General features: G+C 42.7%; 2 protein-coding genes and 1 long non-coding RNA gene across 6 annotated transcripts in view; 1 reads left to right on the forward strand and 2 right to left on the reverse strand.

Annotated features, from left to right (window-relative positions):
* The first annotated feature begins 14 nt into the window (after positions 1-14).
* CEP70 (centrosomal protein 70) lies at positions 15-15,049 on the forward strand. 4 transcript variants are annotated; one of them, XR_010987417.1, is made up of 17 exons: positions 46-122; positions 605-710; positions 868-991; positions 2,185-2,365; positions 3,180-3,349; positions 5,029-5,088; positions 5,758-5,857; positions 6,289-6,377; positions 6,720-6,794; positions 7,593-7,695; positions 8,380-8,550; positions 9,242-9,388; positions 9,911-10,079; positions 11,593-11,707; positions 12,442-12,521; positions 12,873-13,236; positions 14,503-15,049. XR_010987417.1 is itself a non-coding variant. In XM_068139061.1 (16 exons), the coding sequence occupies exons 1-16, from the start codon at positions 114-116 to the stop codon at positions 12,932-12,934; spliced, it is 1,761 nt and encodes a 586-aa protein (XP_067995162.1). In that variant the 5' UTR covers positions 15-113; the 3' UTR covers positions 12,935-13,980. The 4 variants fall into 4 exon arrangements, 3 of the variants coding, with proteins under 3 accessions (XP_067995162.1, XP_067995161.1, XP_067995163.1); XM_068139061.1 differs by lacking the exon at positions 14,503-15,049 and having other exon boundaries at positions 15-122; positions 12,873-13,980; XM_068139060.1 differs by lacking the exons at positions 6,720-6,794; positions 14,503-15,049 and having other exon boundaries at positions 12,873-13,980.
* LOC137441484 (uncharacterized) lies at positions 3,260-8,385 on the reverse strand. Its single transcript, XR_010987418.1, has 3 exons — positions 7,514-8,385; positions 5,962-6,202; positions 3,260-4,418 (listed from the first exon to the last, which is right to left on the reverse strand). It is a non-coding gene; the product is annotated as an uncharacterized lncRNA (long non-coding RNA).
* ESYT3 (extended synaptotagmin 3) overlaps positions 14,033-24,595 on the reverse strand; it is a 33,240-nt gene continuing 22,677 nt past the window's right edge. Inside the window, exons 14-23 of the mRNA XM_068139055.1 lie at positions 24,508-24,576; positions 23,195-23,260; positions 22,100-22,186; positions 21,159-21,308; positions 19,931-20,367; positions 18,516-18,605; positions 17,824-17,955; positions 16,236-16,341; positions 15,291-15,340; positions 14,033-14,396 (exon numbers count right to left, since the gene is read on the reverse strand). Of these exons, the coding sequence (XP_067995156.1) occupies positions 14,360-14,396; positions 15,291-15,340; positions 16,236-16,341; positions 17,824-17,955; positions 18,516-18,605; positions 19,931-20,367; positions 21,159-21,308; positions 22,100-22,186; positions 23,195-23,260; positions 24,508-24,576 (1,224 nt within the window). The 3' untranslated portion in view covers positions 14,033-14,359. The remainder of the gene's footprint in view (positions 14,397-15,290; positions 15,341-16,235; positions 16,342-17,823; positions 17,956-18,515; positions 18,606-19,930; positions 20,368-21,158; positions 21,309-22,099; positions 22,187-23,194; positions 23,261-24,507; positions 24,577-24,595) is intronic.

Here is a 24,595-nt window from a genome sequence, read left to right on the forward strand (position 1 = left end):
CCTAGCAACCCACCTCCTTCCTCTCCTGTCTCCGGGCGGCCGTCAGCGGGAGGCGGTGGCGGCGCGGGGCCCAGCCCCCTTGGCCGGCGGTGCGAGAGCGGGAGTTCCTCGCCATGACAGAGGTAGCGTGGTGGACCCGAGGTGGCCGTTGTTGCTGTTGGGTGGTTAAAAACTGGTCAAAAGGAAACCAAGTAGACAATAAAGCCTCAAAGCAGGCACCCGCGACCTCTGAGGGCTTCTCAGGCGGCTGGGGCAGGGGGTTGAGGCTCACTGTACCCCGGTGCGCTGGAGTCATCTGAGGGCTGATTGTCTGGGGTTTTTTAAAAGGTAAATTGTAACTCGCTGCACGTATTGATTCTTATGACAGTGATCAAGAAAACTTGAGTGTTCTGTATTTTGCGAAGTAGACTTTTTAACAAACGTCTTTTGCAGGTCCTATTGAGAAGTGTCACATGCCCTCCTTCAGCGGCTGAGGCTGTTTGGGAGTTTGGGGTTTCCTTGTTTTTATTTGGGAGCATTTGGTATCCTCCACTTCCTGCACAGCAGGAAGGACGGGAGACCATGGGCTGATCTTGAGAACTCAGATTTCTGGCTCTTCTCCCAGCTGCAGCAGGAGAAGGCAGAATGGGAAAACTTAAACAAGATACTAATGCATCATGGGTTGAAACCAGTGAGTCTTGCTGCCCCTCAAAGCTACAGGAATGTATCAGGTAAAGAAATGCTCATTTTACAGGGGTTTGTATTTCGAAGTAGTCAGCCTAAGTACCTGAGGCATCTCTAAAGCTGTCACTTCCAAAGGATAGCAAATATGTGAACTTCTTCAGCTGTTAAAAACCTTTCATTGTGACTTTGCTTATGTGTCTCTAGATATGGTTGTTTTAGACAGTCAGTCATCTCTGGGAATAAGACTTGCTTTAAAAACGCTGGTGGAAGAAACTGACCGACAGCAGAAAATGATTCAACAGCTCCTGGAGGCTAATCGTTGTCTTAGGTAAGGTGCGGTGGAAGGAATGGAGAGGGTCCAGAGGAGGGCCATAAACATGGTCAGGGGTTTGGAGCACCTCTGCTATGAGGTGTTGAGGGACAGGCTGAGTGAGCTGGGGTTGTTCAGCCTGGAGAAGAGGAAGCTCCAGGGAGACTTGATAGCAGCCTCCCAGTACCTGAGTGGGGCCTACAAGAAGGATGGGGAGAGGCTGTTTATAAGGGCCTGTGGTGACAGGACAAGGGGCAAGGGCTTCAAACTAGAGAAGGGCAGATTAAGATTGGATATCAGGAGGAAGCTCTTCAGTATGAGGGTGGTGGAACACTGGAACAGGCTGCCCAGGGAGGTGGTTGAAGCCCCTTCCCTGGAGATATTCAAGGTAAGGCTCAACAAGGCCCAAGGAGGTTGTCTTCCACTTAATAGCCAGTGTTTTACTGCTGCAAAGTCCAGACTGGCAATGGGTAATTGTCAATATAATCTTATTAAAGCTGCAGTCACCAATACACCTTAAAACATACCTTTGTGTTTCTGGTGGAACATGAGCTACTAGACCAGAAGCACACCAGAAGGCATTGCATTGGCTTGTGTAGTAAGCTAAACCATTTAGGTTGGATGTTAGGAAGAAGTTCTATATAGAAAGAGTGATTGCCCATTGGAATGGGCTGTCCGGGGAGGCGGTGGAGTCACCATCTTTGGAGGTGTTCAGGAGGGGACTTGGTGCCATGGTTTAATTGATTAGGTGGATTGGATTGGTTGATAGGTGGGACGCAATGATCTTGAAGGTCTCTTCCAACCTGGTCTGGTCTGGTCTATTCTATATTCCAGCTGGGGATGTCCCTGCTGACTGTGAGGAGGCCAGACTAAGTGAACCTTTGGAGGTCCCTTCCAGCATGAACTTCTATGATTCTGTGAATTTACCTCCTAATGTGTCCATCTCCTGCCAGGCAGAGCTCTTGTCCTAACTCTTGTCATGGCTTTTCCTGAGATTATTGTCCAATATGCAGCAATGTTGGCCTAGTTCCTTTTGAGCTCCTCTGTTACTTCATCTTCTGCTTCTTCCTATACTGGTGTATGTTCCATAACTGCTGCCACAGACCTTTATTGGGTGTCCCCAGATAATGTGTTCACGTTTCCTTCGATGTCTTTAGTGAAATAATGTAAATCAAGGATGTTTTTTTCAACTTTGGGGGCTTTTTTTTCAGAGATGATGTACGACAGGAACGAGGTCGAGCATCTCGACAGGAACAGCGGGCGAACGATTTGGAAAACGTGGTGAAAAACATTAAGTCCAAAATTTGTCAGCTGGAAGATGAAACAATAGCTAAAGTTTGCCAGCAGCAGAATCAAGTCAAAGAACTTCAAAAAGAGCAACAGGTTTCACAGGTAATTCAGACAGTGCTGTGAGGATTCAAACTTTGGACTTCTTGTTTTTTTTAAAGCTGTAAAAATATTTGTAGTGATCAAAATAAACACAGGCCTTGGGTCATAGTGTACTGCTTATAGCTAAGATTTTTCAATCCAGATAGCATTTTCTAGCTATAACTTAGAAAAATATCTGGGTCCTTCCACTACTGTTTCAGTATAGCTAAAACTCTAGTACTAAGCATATGGGGGCAACGGAGATGGGAATCAATATGGCTGACCAATATGATTGAGTATTGTTCCTTTATTGTTGCAGGCCTATGGTGCAGGCCTGTGGTGCGAGTATAGCAAAGTAAAGTGTAGAAGAAGAGAAAGGAAAGGCAGAAGTGCATAGCAAGGGAACTTCTACAACTTATATAAACTCGGAGCACCTTGTTGGCATGGCTTCACTGGTTCCCTATGACTGACCACACATTGCACTATTACAGATTATTGGTCCAACTACTAATGACACAACGAGGTTGTTGATGCAGGTGCATGTCCTGTTGTTCCAAGATAACTTTCTGTGTTTATAGCTACCAGTGACTTGTTTTAGTTACATGCTGCAGGCACAGCACTGTTTTGCGACACTGCTAGCTGGCTCTGCACTTACGCTGAGCATGGCCTACCACCATGTCAGGTGCTAGGCCTGCACTGCCAGATTGCTCACACTGCTCCTTGCTGGCATTGCCACACTAAGCATCCTTGGGGTCAAATGCTTTATTGAAAATATACAGTGCAGTGTCCAGCTTGTGGGTTAGAATAATTTCATGATGTTCCTACAATCTATTCACAGGCAAAGTATCAGCAGCAGCAGGAAAAGCTGCAAGAACAAGAAGAGATTATTGCTCGTTTGCAGAAGGAGCTGTGCAGAATTGGGATGGAGGAGCAACGACGTGTTGCCACTCAAAACAAAATGTTCTGTCAGTTTTGCAAAAGAGCTCCCAAGTCTCTTCTAGACCAGCAGTAAGCCACTTTGAGAGTGCCCTGTATGATTGAAGGAACAGATTTTAATGTAACTGTTCTTGATATTTATATGAAAAACTTAAATATCTACAGACCTTAGGAGTGCAAGCTAAAGTATGAATTCTTGTAAAGGGACTTCAATGCAATAATTTTTTCTTGTGTAAAAAACCCATAATAACTGGAAAGACTGAGGGAGCTGGGGTTGCTCAGCCTGGAGAAGAGGAGACTCAGGGGTGACCTTACCACTCTCTACAACTACCTGAAGGGAGGTTGTAGACAGGCGGATGATGGTCTCTTCTCCCAGGCAGCCAGTACCAGAACAAGAGGACACAGTCTCAGGCTGCGCCAGGGGAGGTTCAGGTTGGATGTTAGGAAGAAGTTCTGTACAGAGAGAGTGATTGCCCATTGGAATGGGCTGCCCAAGGAGGTGGTGGAGTCGCCGTCATTGGAGGTGTTCAGGAGGAGACTTAATGGGGTGCTTGGTGCCATGGGTTAGCTGTTTGGGTGGGTTGGATTGGTTGATGGGTTGGACGTGATGATCTTGAAGGGCTCTTCCAACCTGGTTTGGTTTATTCTAAATAAAGGTTTATTTTTTAAATCCGTGGCAGAAACCAAGAAATGATCAGCCACTCTGTGCACTAGGTGTCAGCAAAGAGAAGGGAATGAGTCACTCGACTGTGCAACTGCTCTATCTGCTGGGGTGATCTCACCCTGGGGTTCTAACATTTTAAAATACAAATTAAAAAACATCCAACGAAATAAACAACAAACACAAGCTTCCCAAACATCACATCACCACCACCCCCCCAAAAAAAAAGAGAAAAAAGGGAAACAAACAAACAAAAACAACCCCAAAGCAAAATAAACCCTTCTAGTTTTGGAAAGCCTGCAGGCTGCAGGCTTGCTTGAAGGCCTCCCAGACACTTCAGGGAAATTTTTTAAGTGTTCCAAGCCTGTGTCTCTTGCAGTAAGATCTCCATAGTTCTGCCATGGTCAGAGAATTGCCAGTTCTTAGGCCTCAGGTAGCCATCACTGTATTGTGCTGGTGTCCCCTGGGTTTTCTGTTTACCTGGCAAGGATTGAAAAAGATTGTGTGTGCTCAGCCTTTGTCTCATGCCCTTACTCTATGAGAGGAAAGGCCATGGAATTTGGCTCACTGTATTTTGTCCTTTCTGGAGAGGCAGATGAGAATCTCAGAGTGCTCAGGAGGAAATGCAGTTTGGCAGCTGTTCACTTTTTGTGGCTCTAGTTTTTGCAACCACTTACATTGAAAGCACTTTGTTTATTTGGAGGCATGTTCTGAGGCTGCGTGGGACCTGTGCACCCTACCTCCTGCAGTGGTCACTGAGCCCTAGCACTCAGGACTGTCTTGCTGTTGAGCTTGCTGGTTCAATGTAGTATTAAGATAAGGAAGCCATCAGGAGGATACAGCTTTTTTTCTCCTCTTGAATAACTTTGTCACTTCTAGGCTAGTAGGTAGTTAATGTCTGATTTTCTGTTTGGGAAAATTCTGACTGTGTTTGTTTGGTATGAGAGAAAACACGCTATTTGAAGCAGTCATTTCTCAGGTGCAGTGCAGTGGCATAAGCTGTTCCTGTTGGTTGGTCAGTGTCTCTTTAAAGCACAATTTTTTTTTGAGAGTATCTGAAATTCAATATATCATTTTTTCTTTTCTTCAGGTTCCTGTGTCTAATTGACTATTACGAATCTCAAATTAGTCAAATGAAAAAGGAACTAAGGTAGGTCTCACCTTATGGTTCTACTGTTCAACATTTTCCTACTCCTTACAGTTCTTAAATATTATCATGGTGAGTATTCTGTGTTCCAGACATCACTGGTATGTAAGCAAAGGATTGTAATGGTCATGGAAGTTTGGATTCATCTGGGGAATTACTGTCAAGCTGAACAGCTGCCTAATTAGGAGGTCAGGGCATTGGAAGCTTTGGGGTATTTAGACACCTGAGCTATAATTCTTTCTCCCACTTTTCCTTCCCCCCTCCCTTTATCTTTTGCCATGTTTCACAGGCAGAATTACTGGATTACTACATTAGCTGTGCTCAGTTGACTGATCCCCCTAAACAAAAGGAATACCAGCTTTTCAGCTCTGTTGTGGTGCCTGCATGGTACAAAGCAGCAAGCAGAGAGGCATTTCTATAATTTGAGATTATTATCTTGAAACTGAAATGAGATTTGGTCGTACTGGAGTTTCTGTTGTGGAATAAGTGCATTTAATTAGTACATGAAACAGTTTCCCAGAGATAACAGAGAAGAGCAGTAGATCTTAGGGCAGTTACTTATTTTGCAGTTGATGGGAATTGTATTAGGATACATGACTCCTAGCTTAACCAGCTTAGATCTTTGTGGTAACTGAATTGCAGTAAACTGAAACAATTTCTTTTTCCTAACAGGCAGTATAAAAAAGATCAAGACCAGGTACAGAGAGAAGTAAAAAGCAAGGAAGAATTGTTAAATCTGGATGCTACTCCTAATTATAGAGCACTGCTCACGGTATGGAACTGCTAAGAATAAGCAAGTGCAGGTCTCTGAATGGTAACCCTTCAGGAGCCACATACAAACATACATGTGCTTGATTTCATTCCCCTTTTTCTTACCATGTCTTCTTAACTTGTAACTTCTGTAGGCAGAGTTTGCTGTCTTTGTGCAGAGATTCTGATTTGAGATGTCTTTATTGGGGACTGCATAGACCTCCTTAATCACAGGTTCTGTACCAGTGGTCTAATGCAGCAGGCTCTTGATCCTGACTAATCCCTCTTCCATGCTGTCCTGCTGCATAGGCAAAAGGGAACTTCTTAACGTGCACACAACGTGCTTCAAATTGTTCAAGCTTGTTGACTGTGGAATGAGTGAAATGAAAGAAATAACAGCTTGTTGACTCTGGAATGAGTGAAATGAAAGAAATAACACACTCTGTGTTGCAGTCTTTCCAGAAACAACTTATTGAAGCAAAAGCCAGGAATGAGCAGCTTTTGCTTGAAAATGTACATCTCAAGAAAGATTTGGAAATAAGGTAAGAAAGGATAATAGGTCCACCATAAGGACACTTCAGCAGAGTTTGCTTTGCAAAGAAAGAAACTGGAAGCACCAGCAATTGTAAAAGTAGTATGGAATTGCTTTAGAAGTGATTCACAGAAAGAAGATACTGCAGGAACTGTCAGCCTTCTCTCCCTGCACTGTAAATAACAATGACTGCTAATAGTTTGCTGTATATTACTGTTGCCATGTAGAAATGTTGCCGTATTTAATTCCCACAATGTGGCACTGGAAAGTTTCCTTCCTTTTCTGCTTGGCTGAGTTCTATAGACACCTTCAAATGCTAGACATACAATATGGTACTACTTCTTTCTAACAGACCAACTGCACAGGAATTAAAACTGTACAAGCACCAAGTAAAGAAACTAGAGAAAACTTTAAAGAAAACTATCCAGTAAGTATATTGCTTCAGTAACTTCCATGAATCATCTGAACTTCTTAAAGCAAAGATAATCTGCAGGCTGTAATGTAACTAGTGGCTGATAAAGCACGTACCTTACCATTATTCCTGAGAGCCTGGAGAAGGGCAGCAAATGCTACTGTCTCTCTGAATACACCCTGTGAATCTCTGAATTCAGTGTTGGCATGGTCTCCAAATAGGAGCACAGCAGGCAGTGGTTTTTGTCTGTAATTTCACTTATTTCTGTGCATGTGTATTGAATGTTAAATATTTTATAGCCTGAAAAAGACATCACCTAAAAATGTCCAATTCTTAATTTTTCATCTCTCATGCAGTGGCTAGGATTTAGATGGTAGTTTTAGAGAAATTAATCTTGGATTTGACAAGAAGGGTAGTGACCTGTATCTAATCCAGGAAGGATGTTCAAGCGGAAGCAGATAAAGACTGCACATGGCATTTGACCCTGTTGAGTTAAATTCTGAATGTTAACAGCCACAATAGAATCTCTGGTAACAGAACAGCTGCACATCTGATGGTGTCCCTTTAAATGACAATGCAGTTTGGAATAACCTCACCCTGGATCCTTCAGATAAATTAATGATATTTACATTAGGTATTATGTTATTCAGCTAGTTCAATTTGATGGAATTCTGTTGACAGACATCATAAAATGGAGACTTTATTTTGTAGGTGTAAGTATATGCGCTACATACCTGGTTCTTTCATCAAGCTGAATGTAGTGTCTCCTCCCAAGGCCACTTGAGTAACCCACTGTATGTGTTTGACGTGTAGATCTTCAGCGAGTAGCACTGGAGAAAGGACAGAAGAAAAGAAAGAACCTGAGAGTATCACAGGAGTAGCTCAGCTGCAGGCAGTTTGCCAGCAGTACTTACAGGTATGCAGATTGAACCCGTGCTGTGTGTATCTAGCAATGTAACACATAGAATACAGGAGTTGTGGTTAACTATATAAACTGAAGTGTGCTGGTTTGCATCTGAGAGTTCATGTGATATCCTCTATGCAAATGGGTGAAGTTCTGGGTTTGGCAGTTGATGTAAACATGTTCTTAATTGTTCTTAGTTTAAAATACCTGAAAATACAGCAAGGAAGCAGAGACTGGGTTGGCAAACATCAAATCAATCATTTAGCTTAAGTCTTTCTAGGACAGGGTATTTGTTCAAGGTCTTGGGCAAACCAGCTCCTTATGCTATGGTTTAAACATGCCTGAAGAGACAGTGGCTTTTATTTATCTTTGCCCCCAAAAACCCCCAAACAAAAGCAGCAGATACAATAAAACTTAGTAAAATGTAAACTGTGGATGTAACAATGCTTTAAGTGAGTAAATGTTAAATGTCCCTTAGAGGGAACTATATTTGCATTACTTCTACATATCTTCTAGCAGTATATTTTTAAATCTTTGACTCTATTAAATACTGAATGAATCTGTCAAGTGTGTTGATAGTGAACTATTAGTTCTATTTATGATTTAATGTTTAGACAAACATGACTGGGGGAGAGGGCTTTTACTATAGAACGTTGCACACGTTTGAGCAATCACATTTGTTATTTGGTGTTGAAGGTTTTGTCCCATATTGATTCTGTTTTGCGAAGTCCAAGAGCTCCTCCGTTGCTGTACAGGCGCAGCAAAGGGCCAGTGCAAAGCTGCCTTAAAGAGAACGGACAGGAATGTGGTTTTGAGCACCTTCCACTTGCTATAGAAATGTGGGCAGATCAGTTGATGGCCCTAAAGGTAACACATTATTGTAGTTGGATTTATGCTCCTTCTTTAATCTGCTGACCACCCTTTGGTCTCTACCTACATGTAGGGTTTTGGGTTTTTTTTTATGTGTGGCTTTTGTTATTGCCTGACATAGTGTTGGATGATAGGTTGGACGCGATGATCTTGAAGGTCTCTTCCAACCTGGTCTGGTCTATTCTATTCACAACTGTGCTGTCCATGTATACACCACTTTAAAACCACAGTGAAGTACAGTGAGAAAGGGGCAAGGTGCCTACAGGGCAGAGATACTCTTCTGTGTGTGTCATCTAAATGTTTTTGTTCACTGGCTGAGTCCCTAAGAGTTATGCTTTAGAGACTCTGTAATTCACACATTAATGCCCTTGCATTCTATTTCTTCCTTTTATCTTGCCAGAACAATAACTTGTTGGTCACAGACATTGGTTAAAAAAATTACTAACACTTCTTATATCCCTGCAACTGTAATATATGAATTACTTTAATTTTTAGACTCTCATAATGTTCTTTTGAAGTCAAAGAATGTAAGCAAGATGCTGTGCTTAAATTCCATGAAAACTAAAACCTTACTGTCTCCAGCACTGGAATGTTTTTGCTTAGGAGCAAATCTGCCTGTTTCTATAATAAACACAACTTTAAGGAGTTATTAAAAAAATTGAGTTGTGTCCTCTTGTTCTTTCAAAAGGAGTTGCATAGGTCCTTGAAAAAACTGTCTCTGGAATTGCTGCCCTGGCACACTGCAGATCCACAGGATAACAGGGAATCCATACGAGTTGAAGACCTCCAGTTCATAGTAGATGCAATTTTGGAAGAACTAGAAAATAAGGAAAAGGTAATTCTTGTCAGAGGTTTATAATCACAGCCTGCTGTGGAATTCTTAAATGGATTCTTCACACAGTGATTAGATTTGTGCATTTGGAAGCTTTGTGGTGGTTAAGAAATTGCTGTTTGAAGATATTCAATAGTTCAAAGCCTGTTTTAACATAATGGATAAATTCACCTCGGGGAAAACTGCTTTAGTCAAAAGCATTTGACCAATGCTGCATTTGCATTGCCCTGTAGTCCCAGGTATTATACTGTTCTGTCTGTTTCTCAGTATTGAGAATACATAAACATACTTAGCAGCAGAAAAGACAGCTTTCAGGAGAGTTGTTTTGGTTTGCTGGATGTCTGTGGCTGAAATCTCCATACAGTATGTTTTAGGATTCAATAATACTTGAAATGCTATGATTTCGTAAGGGAAGTTACACCTGCCTTTTTTCATAGACTAGCTTTAAGAATACTTCATGGTTTATAAGAATAATTCCTGCTTTGAGTGATAACCCTGACAAGTAATTCTTTCTATCTGCTACAGAACAGCCAGACACCATCCTTACCAACCCTGTCTGCAATAGTCTCTCACTTCCAGAAGTTGTTTGACGTGAATTCCCTGAATGGTATTTACCCACGAATGAATGAGGTTTACACAAAGCTCGGCGAACTGACCAATGCTATGAGAAATCTCCATGAGCTCCTAGAACTAGGTAAAGCCTTGCTCCCTGGAACTTGTTCAGACCATTTCCAAGGAAAGGAGACAATTTGAAAGGCTGATCTTTTCATAAAAAAAATACACCAAGCTGCTGAGAAATGAGTAAAGTGGGCATATTTAGGGAGATCAAAAGAGGTTGTTATCAGTTAGGAGTTTAGCAGAAAGCCATTATTTGTAAGCCTTTAGCAATTGCTGAGGAATACCAGGAAGGCAGAAGAAAGAACTAACAGGAAAATGAATTTTTAAATTTTAATTATTTGCTCTCACAAGTCCTTGTTTCCTGTGAGCTGTCTTTGTAATTCTTGAGCAACTTTCAGTCTCTCCTCCAATGATAACCAGTTTGACTAAAAAATAACTCAGTCTCTACTACAGATTTCTAATTGGCAACTCATAATAGTGTAATTATGTCCAGTCCTCAGAAACTTTGTCATAACACTGCTAAACTTAGAAGTATTTAAGTGCTAGCACTCAAAGGCATACTTGAGTACTTCCCAGAATCCATTCTCTTCTGCTTTGTACTTCTGGAGAAGTACCAACTGCTGCTGCTCTTGGGTTTAAAGGTTTGGCTGTGCCCCAGAGCAACGCTCCTGACTACTAAGGTCTTCTGAACCTCATGCAAGAAGGGAAGAAGCCTGTCTGCTCAGGAGATGAGGAAGCCTCATGTCTCCCTAATAACTGCAAAAACAATGGGAGCAGAGAGGATGCTTTCTCCGAGCCTAGTTCTGAAACCAAGGGAGAAAAGGACAAGGAGCTTGTTCCCATTAGTCAGAGCAGGTAATATCCAGTACCTGAAGGGAGGTTGTAGCCAGGTGGGGGTCAGTCTCTTCTTCCAGGCGACCAGCACCAGAACAAGAGGACACAGTCTCAAGCTTCACCAGGGGAGGTTCAGGCTGTTAGGAAGAAATTCTTCCCAGAAAGAGAGATTTGCCATTGGAATGTGCTGCCCAGGGAGGTGGTGGAGTCACCATCACTGGAGGTGTTTAGGAAGAGACTGGATGAGGCACTTGGTGCAATGTTTTAGTTGATTAGAAGGTGTTGGGTGATAGGTTGGACTTGATGATCTCAAAGGTCTTTTCCAACCTGGTTTGTTTCATTCTACCAAAACAAGTTCTGGCTGTTGAACTATTTATTGAGCAAGGCCTAACCCCTAGACCATGCTCCTGCTGCATCACAGGAACCTAATGAATATACTTTTCTCTCTATGTAATTTCAGCTGGCTGATTTCCACTGACATTGTAGGGTATACTTGAGCACCACCTCTGCTGTGAAAACCCACTGCTCTGACACACTTTTTTAGCTACTAAAGGTTTAGTGAGATTCTCCATTTCTATCTAACATTAGTTTATCACTGCCCACAGGCACTTTGTTGTCTGAGAGTGATGGAACTTGTAAGCCTAGATGTTTCAAAACTGAATAAAATCTGGGCACCTGCAAGAATTGGAGTGTTATTTAGAGTATTTTCCTATTACTACTGTTCTAGGAAACATGAAGTGTTTATTTTTCCATAGACAGTTCAGCTCCACCCACTGTGGTAGTGGATACTGTTGGGAAACTGTGTGACATAATTAATGAGAACGTGACCAAGCAGGTACAGCAGCTTCTGGGGACCCAAGACATCCACAGGTATGTGGGGCTGGGCCACCAGTGGTCATCCTTCAAGCATCACATTTAGTAACTGAGAGATCTAGCTACAACTGAGCTGTGACAGTAAGAGTTATTACTATCCTGCATGAAACCAGTCTTGAATACTTTCAAAAAGATATAGCTGGCAAAGAGAAAAAACCCAAAGGTTCCAGCTGCCAACAAATACTTTGGAAACTGGACAAATCCTGTCACGTCTTTCACAGATGACAGCACACATATGCCTGGTAGCAGACTGTAAGAGATTGCATTCAGCATGCACTCTGTAAACATGCTAAAATTAGTTGCAGCAGGCAAGCAAGTCTGACACATGCTGAGTTAACAATACTAACTCCCTCACCCTTTCTGCACTCCTCACAGTTTTAACTAGGGAACTTATTCTTTGCTCCATCTCTGAGGTAGTTACATCAGCCACCCCCAGGCAGTATGTTTAGCTTATGCAGACTTGTATTCCAGCCCAAAATTACCTGCTGCCATGTAAAGAGGAAAGGGATGATGTATACAGGGTAAAAATAATGAACTAAGAGCCTCTTTGACAGCCAGCACTTGTTGGCTGCAGGTTTCAGATCTTGGGAAGACTTTTTTATAGATGTTTTTATATACTAGTAGGTAAGCTACAGTGTTTTCAGAAAGCTATGACATCATGTAGCTAAACAGCCAGGGAGGTAAAGTACCCTTGCAACTTTTTCTCTGACAGTCTCACTTACCCATTTCAGAATAATCAATAAGCTGGAAGAACACGAGTGCTTCTTTCCACCGTTTCAAGCTCTCATTCAAGATTTGCTCCGTCTTCTAGGTGAGCAGTATGTGCAACAGTTGTAATTATCTTCATGCCAGCGCTTCTTCCTACAGCTTTGTATAGCTAACACGTGCATTGTTTACTCCTGGCCACAAGGAGGATGTGAAGCAAGGTGCTAGCTCTCTTCTTCCCATCTTTCCTCAGGAAGTAACCACAGCACTTTGTTTTCATTGAACGTGGCATTGCAGATATTCCGATTACTCTTGAAATAAGCTACACTGTTGTGGGGTTTTTGGTTGGGTTTTGTTGTTTTGTGGTTTTTTTCAAAAGCTTTAAAATTTGTGAGGAGTTTCTTCTATTCACTAACTGTACCTCTATCTTACCATTTTGCTTTCTGTTCTGTTTCAGAGATCAGTCACCTGGATGACATTTTACCTGCTGTGCGAAATCTGAAATTGGCAGCTAGTTAGGAGTTAGCAAGACTGACTTTGCTCTGTGAACATACCTCTTGATGCACACGACATTACAGCTGCCTCTAACCTCTGTTAATCAATAGTTTCAGGGGTTTTTGACATAAAAGCTGCTGAATTTTTTTTGTTACATTTTCTGAACTGTTGTTTTGTGGCCAATTTAAGGAAAACTTACTATAACCACTGCCAGCTGGTCTCACTCGCAGGGAGCAAACCAGCACTCTGTGTCCATCTAGGAAGCTGAACCCAGCACAAAGCTGGACACACTATAACCACAAAGCATTTTGAACCTTGCTGACACAGTAAGTACAAGGGTAAAGGTGTTCTAATTCCCTTAGCCATAACTCTTTTATCATTTGCTAATCTTGGTTTTCTAAAGAACCTACTTTAGAATGTTTACATTTTCAGATCAGTTTGGGAGGCAAGCAAATTGTTAGTGAGTACTCTCCCCAGTTATGGGCAGAGGCAGACTAAGTTAAAGTACCCTAAGGCCAAAAGTATTTGAAACTTGCTTCAGGTAGTGGTAGCTTAGGGGTTTCTGCCTAGCAGAAATGTAAAGTTACCATGGTCATACTTCAAAACTCAGGTTTAGAAAGGCATAGATCAATTTCCTTATGCAAGACAGATTTTTATTGTACAGAAACAAATACACCAAGCTTCCAAAAATATTTTGGTATATTTTGCTGTAATATTAATAAAGCCTAGTTTACAAAACTCTGCTGTTGCTCAGGCAGAATGCTTTGCCATCAAGGTTTACAAGATTCTGAAATGTACTGTAACAAAGAACAAAACCTGTTAAGGCATCACAAACTAAAACCTCGATGATGTCTTGGTAACCTAACCTCCCTGCTATGGGGAGCTCATTATATACATACCTGCAGCCACAATCTGCTAAAATGCTTTTGAACAGTGGAATGACAATTTCTTAGTTTTTTGCTATGAGAGTCTTAAAGAGTTTTTTTTAAACTCATTCTGTAGCCCTTCAACTGAAAACACACTATTTAAAAATTGAGTTCTTCTAAAAGTACAATGGTTCCATGTTAAAAGAACAGGACTAGGAACCTGGGGAGGTAAAACTTCCAAGCAAAGTAAATGACAGCTGTCAGTCTAAAATCTCTCCAGGTGCAACACTTCCTTAAGAGAATATTCATACTTAAGGGTCCTTCGGGGGAGTTATGGCAGAAACAGCAAAAATAAAGAGCTTATATAGGGACAAATTATACCCAGTGTGTGTTAGGGGTTGGTTTGATTGATTTTGGTTTTTAACTTCAATGAGGGCTGATCGAAGTAGGATCATTACATTTGCCCGGCCCAAGCTTGAGACTGCTTCAAATTTGCAGTGACTGTTCAAAATGTTAATTACAAAACAGCTATGTACATTCATATAAATCTGGAAAAGTAATAACTTAAGTACAGCAGAAGAAATCAATTTTTCTTGCGTCTACTCCTTGTCAGCTCATACCTGCAAGACAGCACAATACATAATTAAGAGTAGCTTAAGACTTTAAAGAAAAGTTTTATCTGACAACAGAAACAACTGGGGCAGCCTTATTGCTTGTCCTTCATAGGCACTGTGGCAAAGGAGGCTTTGGAGATGGCTTCAAACTTCAGCTCTATACCAGGAGCTTTGGATGTGTCATTTTTCTCCTAGTCCTGTAATTGCTGTATCTGTACATGATAATGACACCAGCTGGACCAGGGGAATGTGGTTTTCCTACCCCATGGGCCAGTGCTGGATGGCAACCTCCTGGACTACCTACACTGCATTCCTTGGGCTCCATTGAAGGAGAAAGAAGGAAGGACTTCTGCTAGTAACTACAGATGCAGAAAGGAAAGACAAAACACATTTCTTAATCTTACCCTCAGACCAATGCTTAAGGTTTAACTCTGAACCACAATAAACATAGAAGCAAAACTGGAGGTGGCTTATTATAATAATTTCTATAAATGCTTTTGTAATTAAAGTTTTATCATATATATATATATTGCTGATCAGAGTGTTAGTCAAGATCTTTATCCAAGCAAAAATTTGTTGCAAGACTACTTTAATAAACATAATTCTTTTACTTAGGTGTCCCAGTGGCTTTTATGGCAACATAAAATAGGCGGAAGACTGTAATTGACATAAAGGCCTCTCATTAAAACTCTTTCACAGGGCAGGCATGGCAGTGGTGACTGGCTCAGCACACAACTTAGATAAAACTGCCAGATTAGTGCAAGTTAGTCCTGTGTTTGCCAAAGAAAAAGAAATTCTTCCTGCTTAACAGACACGATGCCCATCTAGCAGCCCTCCAACAGCAGTCATGCCAACTCCCCCCCCAAAGCAGGGTTTGGAAGTGTAGCGACGAAAACTTACCATTGTGCAAAGCCTTTTATTAAGTCCTCCTGTGACAAGTCAATCCGCACCTTCAAAAAAGCACATTTGCTTTCTCTGTACATTATTCAGCGTACAAATTGATTAGCTAAGGTGACACTGCTCCCAAGTCAGACCCTGCTGTCAAGTCCTGGGGCTGCAGCTGAGGCTCAAGGGAAAATCAGTTTCCTGTACTCGTGGGGCACAGACATTAGCCAGCCTCAGCCCTGCAGCCCAGTTTCTTAGCAGCACTACTGGAGATTTATCTGCTGCTGCAGAAGTGATTCTGGTTGCTGGGGTTTGTTTGGGTGTTTTGGGGTTTTTTTTTTGGGTTGTTCCTCATTAATGGGTAGAGAGAGATATATATAAATGTATTAATCTTTTCAGACATCTGAGAGTTGTGGAAATTCCTGTAAGCTTTACTTCTTGAAGTGAGTATGTTCAAGAGGGGATTGGACGTGGCACTTAAAGCCATGGTTTAGTTAGAAATGAGGTGTTGGGTGATAGGTTAGACTCGATGATCTCTGAGGTCTTTTCCAACCTTATTGATTCTATGATTCTATTCTGTGGTTTACTCTGCACAGAATCAAAGTTGTTCACAGAAAGCTTAAAACACTGTTGGCAAATTCTGGGGTCTATCACATTTCTGTCTCAGCTTCGTGTTTGCACTATTGGAGTCATTCCTCAAATGAGCAGCAGCAGATCCCAGGAAATGTGTTTTCATTTCAGGAGCACCATTCTGAAATGAAGCAGCACTGCACACAAATCACATGAGGCCACACAAGCTTCCACATGGATAAAGCCTGATTTCAGGTGAAAAGGTGGCAGAGAAAGCTGTTTCCAGATTGCTAGTGCTGCTACTGAGACTTTAACTACATTTCAAGGTTACAGGAATTGCTCAGACTATTCAGCTCTATTCAACCAGTAATGCAGCTGCTTTCAACTTACTTTCCCCAGCTCCTTCCTTTCCTGTGAAATGAAGGGCTTGCTGTTTTTCACTGCGATGTCCAGCGTCCTTTTCTTGACATCCTCCAAAGATTCAAAGAATTCAAACCTAGAATAAAGGTTTGAAAGGAGAAACTGAAGTAAGCACATAAAATCCTGTAAGAATCAATGGGCCAGGACACAGTGACAGAACGCAGCATCCATGGCCAGAACTTCTAACAGAAAAGGAAGACACAGTGATGACAATTCTCTATAGTTAGGTTTTATTCACATTGTGAGAAATCTTTCAGGCCTCATGAAAGACTACAGTACTGCTGTTAGACTGTTCACTGTGCCAGGGGGAAGGAGGAAAACATGCATGTGTGATGAGATGCTGCTTACCATCATTTTCCCCCCTTCATGAAGCTCAGCATGTTTTCCATGCAACCTCCATTACTCAGAGGAAATAGCTGAGCCAACCCCCTGAGTTCATAAAGTAGGCTTAGACCACATTAAGACAAGGACTGAAACCTGTGGCAATTACATTTTTAATGGCTCTGATTCATGCCTCTGGCACAACAGCTAGTGTCAAGTGAGTTTTGTCCACACTAAATCATTGAAGTTCTGCCCACCTGAATAGCTTTTCCTCCAGTCAGAGCTGCAGAACAGGTAATGTGTTTTGGAACTGAGCATTGCTCAACCCCTTGTACCTAATTGAGGATGTAGAGGACACGTCAATACTGAGGGTGAGGAAAAAGATGCTGCTCCCAAGAGCTGTGCTGGCACTACATCAGTGGAGTTACATGAGGAGGCAGAAGCAAAATCCACAACTCTAGTTTTTGAGTGTTAAGATGAAGTATTTTTAAATCTTTTCTCCATTTCTGTCCTATGCTGACCTATACAGAAAGGACCCAACACAGGCAAAACCTCAGCCGCCCAGGGTCACACAATAGTCACATATTTTCACATGTGTATCTTTCTCTAAATAGGGGACTGAAAACACCTCTCAGAAGAGCTCTGTGTCCAAGCATTACTGTGTTTGTCTCCCTTTCGGTGGCAGAGCTGTGGACATGACACTATCTGCAAAGAGCTAGGAGCATTTTTACCCTGCTGCCACCAGCTCTCAAATGACAACATCCATCCATCTGTCCAAAGAATGGGCTAGTCTCAAAAGGCTTTGTAATCCTGCCTTTCACTTTTGAAAGTTGTCAGAAGAATCACCAGGCAAAGCAGTGTGTGGACAGGGAAGTAGGCATTAGGAGGTACCCAAGTGGAAAGATTGCCTGTGCAATGACAGGGAGTAACACATGGGTGTAACTCCCTGTTACACAGGAGTTACACAGTGTCTGTCTGCCCAGGAACAACAGACGAGCCTGATCCTGCTAGGATCAAGGAAGGGGTTGGAAGGAGGTATGACCTCCTACACTGGGACAGGCAACACCACACCAGAGCAAGGCCAGCCCTAAGTACTTCAAAGTTAAAGCGGCATTTTTTCCAGAAGACTTGCAGAAGTTCCTAAGACAGGAGTCACAAGAGCATACTTTAAGGAAGCCCTTTCATTCCACAGAGACTATAACTATCTCAGCATTAATCAAAATGAATATTTTCTTACTTCTCATCGTATTGGGGGTTCAGAGTTTTTTTCTTAACAGAGGTCTTCTTCCTGCTTGACCATCTTCTATCTGGAAGCAGGTAAATACGAACGTACGGATCGACTCCACGATTGCAAGAGGGCACTAAGTTTCTGTTAAAAGAAACGCAGTGTTGACAAGTAAGGCAGGTTCTCCCATTTTAATACCTTGTCTCTCTTAGACTAACCCTTCATGAGCTCATGGGCCAAAAGCTTTTATCTTGGGAGCTGGAACATAAACAAAATTTTAAGCATGTGAAATTAAACAAAATTTTCGCTGTTGAGTGCGCAGCCATTTATTTGCATCCCTAAAATAACATTCAGAAACCCAGTCATAGGTGTTAATCCTTGTCATGATAGGCATCATGACAACCCAAGACACGCATCACTTGTCAGTGCTGTGCAGAGGAAGTTTTGGGTGGATGCAAGTTAAAGGATCTCTACTGCAGTGAGCACCACTCACCAGCCACTCTGAGACCTGCTACTGACATTGACCAGAGCAGGTGGCTTCCACTCAACTGGGCTTACTAAAGCTGCATAGACTGAAGTCAGCCAACACTAACACTTGCTTACGCTGCACATGGTTCTGCTCCAGCTTTGTCAAGTGTCTGACACGAGTCAGAGAGCTCTTTCCCTTTGCTTTACAGATACACATGAGTAAACCTCAGCACTACCTGCAGCCGTTCACCAGCACAACGAGACTCTGCCGTACCGAAGCGTACCGCACTGTCAGCTGGATCTCTCCCAGAGGCATTTCCGTCCCACTGCAAGACAGTTGCACAGTCAAAGCTTTTAGATACAGCAGTTCAACTTGGTGATGTGTTTTCAACTAAAAACAACTTCCAGGCAACTGTACTTCCTGGCATGCTAAGGTTTGCTACCTAGAAATCACAGAATCAATAAGGTTGGAAAAGACCTCAAAGATCATCAAGTCCAACCTGTCACCCAAGTCCTCATGACTACTAAACCATGGCACCAAGTGCCATGTCCAATCCTCTCTTGAACACCCCCAGGGATGGTGACTCCACCACCTCCCTGGGCAGCACATTCCAACAGCTAACAACTCTCTCTGTGAAGAACTTTCTCCTCAGCTGGACCACAGAGGGTCCACATTCACAACACTCTGTTAATGCCAGCACTGCCTTGCTGGCCTTCTGTACAACTATTTCATTTTAACCCACAGCATAAATGGCCAAAAAAGCACCTGCTTGGCCTGCTGTAGATGGACCAGCAAAGCACAGGTCAGCATGTTACACAGCTCCTTCAAGGACATCTGTGTATGCAAACTGGGTCCGTTTTCATATCTCATTCTGCATGTTATTGAAGTGGTTTCAAATTGCTTAAAAAATTGCTTTTCAATTGTTTTTTTCTTGTCTAAGCCAAGTCCTGTTCAGAGATAGAGAATTTGTCAGTCCAGAAGTACTAGATTGAACATCTGAAGCTGGGTTTGATGTTCAGGTTGATAATTGCTCTGATGCTCTGTTAATTGAGGTGGACCTTCTTTGCTGCTTCAGCTCAGTAAGGATTCTGCTAGCTCCATTCTGTGCCCCAGGAGAGAGATATGGAGCTCTCCACCCTCCTCAGCAGAGGAGACTATCTGCAGCCTCACACTTCCACTGGAAAGGACACACTCACACATAAGCACACCTATTCACTAAGACTTTGTTCACAGCGTTATGAGAGTCTCAAAGCTTGTTGGATAAAACACAGCATCCAAAACTAAGCAGGCAGAGATGCTTATGAAGAGTTTGGTTTTACAGAAGTGGAAAATTCAGACTTCCAATCTCCTAAAATCATAAGTGTTATGATACCAAGAATATTCTGTGTGAGATGCTCTTAAACAATATAAAGCCAACATATAGAGCACTTCTTGGGAGAGCCAGAGAAGGAAATGCTGTCACCTGATGCGCCAGTCACCCTGCAATTCACTTTGCTTTTGACTGGAGTACTTGGGTCTCCAATCACTTCATGAAGAACTGACCCAAGGCTCCAAATGACTTAGCAGACTTGAATTAACTGCATGCAGCAGCAACCTATAAAACCTAAACCTTCCCAAAAGAAGAACAATAGAGCTGGAAGAACCACCTACTTATGAAGGTCCAGATTGCTGCTACTTAATTCAAAGCAAGAAGAAGGCAGAGAACCCAGGGAAGTGACACTGGGTGCAATCCTCAGTTCCTGTACGACTGGCAGTGTGGGCACTACTGCAGCTCTGGTATGCAATGTTGATGATGAGTGATACTCTGCATTGTGCTCCCGCTCTGTCTCATTAAGGCTGGCAGTAGTTTCACTTGGTGCTGCTGAACTGCCATTTGCATCCAGGTCTTCCCTGCTGTCCTGTTTTGGCAGGGATTCAAGTCCTGCAGAGTCTTTGCTCACTGTGGGTACTTTTGAGACTTCTGGTTTTGGTGCAGAGGCAGACATCTGCTGGTTTCCACCCTTCTCCACAACATACACGGGGCCTTGCTTTGAGGCATTAACACCAACCTTGACTCTTTGTGGATCGGGTTCTTCAACATTGAAAGCCTAAAAATCACAAGGAAGACAAATGAGCACTGGGGTTAATGTCTGCATTGCCACCTAGGATGAAATTTCACATCAAAACAATAACAGCAAGAATCTGCCATTAGAGGTGGAAGAAGCCTCTGGGGTTAGCTGTGATGTTCTCTTCCCTTATCCTACTCTGTATGTATTTAACAGTGTCTAAACACTGACCAAAAGCAGAGAGAAAACAATTCCTAAGTGTCAGTCTCTCTTACTGTTTAGAATTAGAATTAACCAGGTTGGAGGAGACCTTTGAGATCATTGAGTCCAACCTATCGTCCAGCACTATCTAATCAACTAACCATGGCACCGAGCACCTCATCCAGACTCTTCTTAAACACTTCCAGTGATGGTGCCTCCACCACCTCCCTGGGCAGCCCATTCCAATGGGCAATCACTCCTTCTGTGAAGAACTTCTTCCTAACATCCAGCCTAAACCTCCCCTGGCACAGCTTGAGACTATGTCCTCTTGTTCTGCTGGTTGCCTGGGAGAAGAGACCAGCCCCCAGCTTTGATTCCCCAGTATAAATTTTCTCACTCCAACTCTTTCTTGTCATGACAAGCTTTTCAGCAATGGCACCACACTGAAGTTTAGGAAACTTCAGGTATATTTCTCAGCTGTATCATAAACTCTTAATTACACTTTAAACACCTTGTCACACTTCTGCTTTATAACACCCACTTTTTCACACCCACTTTTCATCTCTCTTGCCTGGTTAGAATTGTATGCTTCTGCTGGGGAAGCTGAATGAATATGGCAAAGAACAACTTACCCGCAAAACAAGTTTCATCTTAATGAAGCTGTCTGAACTGGAATGATCCAGCTGAAATCTCTGATCCAGAGTCATGTTTGGGTCCTTCAGTAAGTGTGAAAGGCATACCACTGATGTACCCAGCGCACTATCCCGATCCTTGTCTTTTATCTAGCAGGGGTAGAACAGTTTTTATTAGATAGGAAACTGGAAAGCATATCACTGAGAACAGCAAAGCAAGAAGGTATTTCAGACAGAGACAAAAATTACCTTGTTTACCTCAGGACATACTATCAAGTATGGTGACTTCCAAATGAGTGATGCCAATAATTTGGGAGTGTAAAACACTGTTTGGAGTAAAAATCCCATAAGGAACTGCTTTAGCAGAAAAACTAGGCCCTGGGATTAACTTGACTTCTATTACTTTGAGGAAGATGTCCCAGGCAGTTGGGATGACAACTGGTCTCAACCTTTACAAGTTTTTTAGGGAACAGTTTATTTAGCCTCAATGCACCTTCTAAGTTCAAATCCACTTCTGCAGCTGAGTGAGCAGTCACAGAACTGTGACAGCAATGTATGCTAGTGAGATACAAGATTCCCTAACGAGCCAAAATGCTAAGATGAAGAGATAGGACTCTGGTTGAGCATTATGAGGGCTGCAGTATCTGACAGCAAAACTCTCATGGCTTTACTACACACAGTTCTGCATAAAACCTTCTTTGTACTTCACAGCCAGAAATGTCCTATGTTTTGAACTCAGATTTTATGCATCACATGCTCCTAGAGTAAAGGCAGCTAACAACATTTCCTGTGCAACAACAGGTGCTTCTGCCACCTTTCAAGTAGGAGGACTCCAGGACAAACACACAGAAACAATGAGCACTGAGAGCACATCCACCAGGAAAGAGGGTTTTTCCTCCAGATGCACACTCAGTCTCAACAGGAAAAGGCTTTCCTCTCACCTCAACATGGAGTGACTGGGACTGAGCACTGTGGACAAAGAAGGTGAAAGCCTGGCCCCATGTGGGATCTTTGCTGAAATTGCAGGTCTGCAACAAGAAGATTGTAGCATGTCCATTAGCTTACTGTGCAAGCAGAAAAAGAACACTATGACACTGATCATCAAAGAGGGGCATGGTGACCCTCTTGTTTTATTTAGTGATACTACACCCCAGCTATACGGTGAGAGTGAAATTTCCAGGTCAGAAGTGTGCAGAAGCAATGTCTCTGGCAAACCCAGAACAAGTTCTGCGGGGTGTGGAAATGCTGAAGAACAAGTCTAGTGAGCTGCGGTTGGCCCCACTCAGTGCTGCCTGGACCAGAAGCCTGCTTCACCTGCAGCAAGGCACTGCTCCCTCTCTCCCACCTCTCCATCCAGAGAGTCAGAGTGCTGCTTCCAGCCTGTAGGCACCCAGAACCAGCTCCCTAAGCTGCAGTGAGCTGGCAGGGAAAGGTAGGAAAGCTAGAGGCAATTTGAGGAGTGTAGAGCTCGTGGGAACATTGGAATGCCACAGCTTTAGCACCATGCACTTCAAGGATGAAAGAGTATGGAAAGCACCTGTGGGGACTGTAGATGAGGCTGCTCCATAAACCAGCTGCTTCTACTAGGCCATGAGTACTGGCAGCTAGGAGAAAGGAGCAGGGGAAACCTGGAAGTCTGACCTAACTTGGGAGAGATAAATAACGTGGTGGGGAAAATGGAAAGCCCAAAGAAAGTTAAAATGCAAGCAGAACTAAATTTCTTGATGTGAGCCAGACTGGACACCTATAATTTTTAGCTCTTCAAACCACACAGAACTAGAGTGCCTCAACCAACATGATCTCATGGCCATGAGCACAGAAACACACACCTATACAGCACCTGATCAGACACCCACTGATCAAGGACAACTCAGTGACACAGTGCTTCCACACACTGGTTGACCTCCACAGCTTTCACCCAAACTACAGCTCTTCATGTCAGCTTCATTAGCCTCACCCTTCTTGGGGCTACTTGGAGATAGCCACCCATAAACTAGAAAGTATTTAAGGAAAGCAGAAGAGTCAAACAGCCTCACCTTACTTTTCTGAGTCTTGTTTCCTACCGTGAGCAGAACAAAGGAGGAAGGTTCTCGATCCATCTTCTGTCATTTTACACAAAGAAAGAGGGGAAGAAATAAAATAAGAAAAGAAAAAAATGATGAGACACTTCTGGTTTATAGGAAGCAACATCAAACCACTACTCTTACTTGACATAAGTTTCTGGAAAGCTGAAAGCTGACCATAGTTTTCAGATGCATAACACCTGAAGAGTGCAGTAGACAGGAAAGACTGCAGCCATAACACAGCACAGCCTCACACTCTACCATCTAGAGAACACATTCAAGGCAGAGTTTTATGAATGTAGGTTTTGACAGGTAGGCTGTTAAAACTTTGTGAGAAGTTAGGGGGAGACAGAAAAAGAGAGCTGAAGGCTCAGTGAGAAGTCTTCATTTCTGAATGAAACAGGACTCTCAGAATTGGTTTCCAAGGCTCAGGACTTGCTGTAAAGCTGCTAGAAGCAAGACTTAAAAGTAACAGCTCCTTTCCAGAAGTGCACCACTTGCACTGGGCTTCTCTGCACTAATGCTGGAGAAGTTAAGGCTGAGGATCCGGTCTTGGTGCAGCATTGTATATTAAGTGGATACAGCAAAGTCTAGAGTAAAGGACTGTTGAATGTGATGTCTATCACAGTGCTGGTAACTCAGCTAAAGTGTAAAGACTACATTTAAGAGGGGAGCTACTTAGAGAAAGTGGGAAGCTTTATCCCTTGCTCAGAGCTGTGGTTGTGTACAGCTTGGCCAAGAAAAAAATTACATTCTCCTCTATACCCATTATTTACATGACAAATGCAGTATTTTGGGGGGAAAAGCAAACAGAAGCAGACACAGGAGGCAGGAAAGACAGAGAGGTTTCTGAATCCCTCTAAAAACTGAGGGGGAAGGAATCTGGTGATCAGAGCTCCAATGCACAGGAAGGTTACCAAAACCAAACATATTCCTCCCATCCCGATGTGGGAGGTCAGGCTGGAACAGCTCAGCATGGGAAGAACCCCTGCAGCAGCAGAAAGGATAACATGACTTGATCTCATGTCTTAAGGCTCTCAGTCCAAAGTATAAAAGAAACCCCAAAGACAACCACACATCTAATATTGCTGCACTACATTCCCCCTTGGATCTCGCAGACTTTCACTGGGGTAAAGGAGGGTTTGCAATCACTATTTTGAACTCCTGGTCACTTAGATTCTGACAGTGGAGAGACTCTTTTTAACCACAGCTGGTTTCGGTTGCTATGATACTGCATAATCCAGAATGCTGTTCTGCAAGCATGGGAGAAAGAATACAAATGTTACCTTGAGGTACTTGTTATTTTTGATCTTCTTTGCTCCACAGTCACCATTCGAATATTCAAAGTGGTTTTTCTGAATTAGTTAAAAAAAG

This window comes from Melanerpes formicivorus, unplaced genomic scaffold (assembly GCF_026170545.1).
Source record: "Melanerpes formicivorus ecotype bairdi unplaced genomic scaffold, bMelFor1.0.p_v2 SCAF_5, whole genome shotgun sequence".
Taxonomy (NCBI): domain Eukaryota; kingdom Metazoa; phylum Chordata; class Aves; order Piciformes; family Picidae; genus Melanerpes; species Melanerpes formicivorus.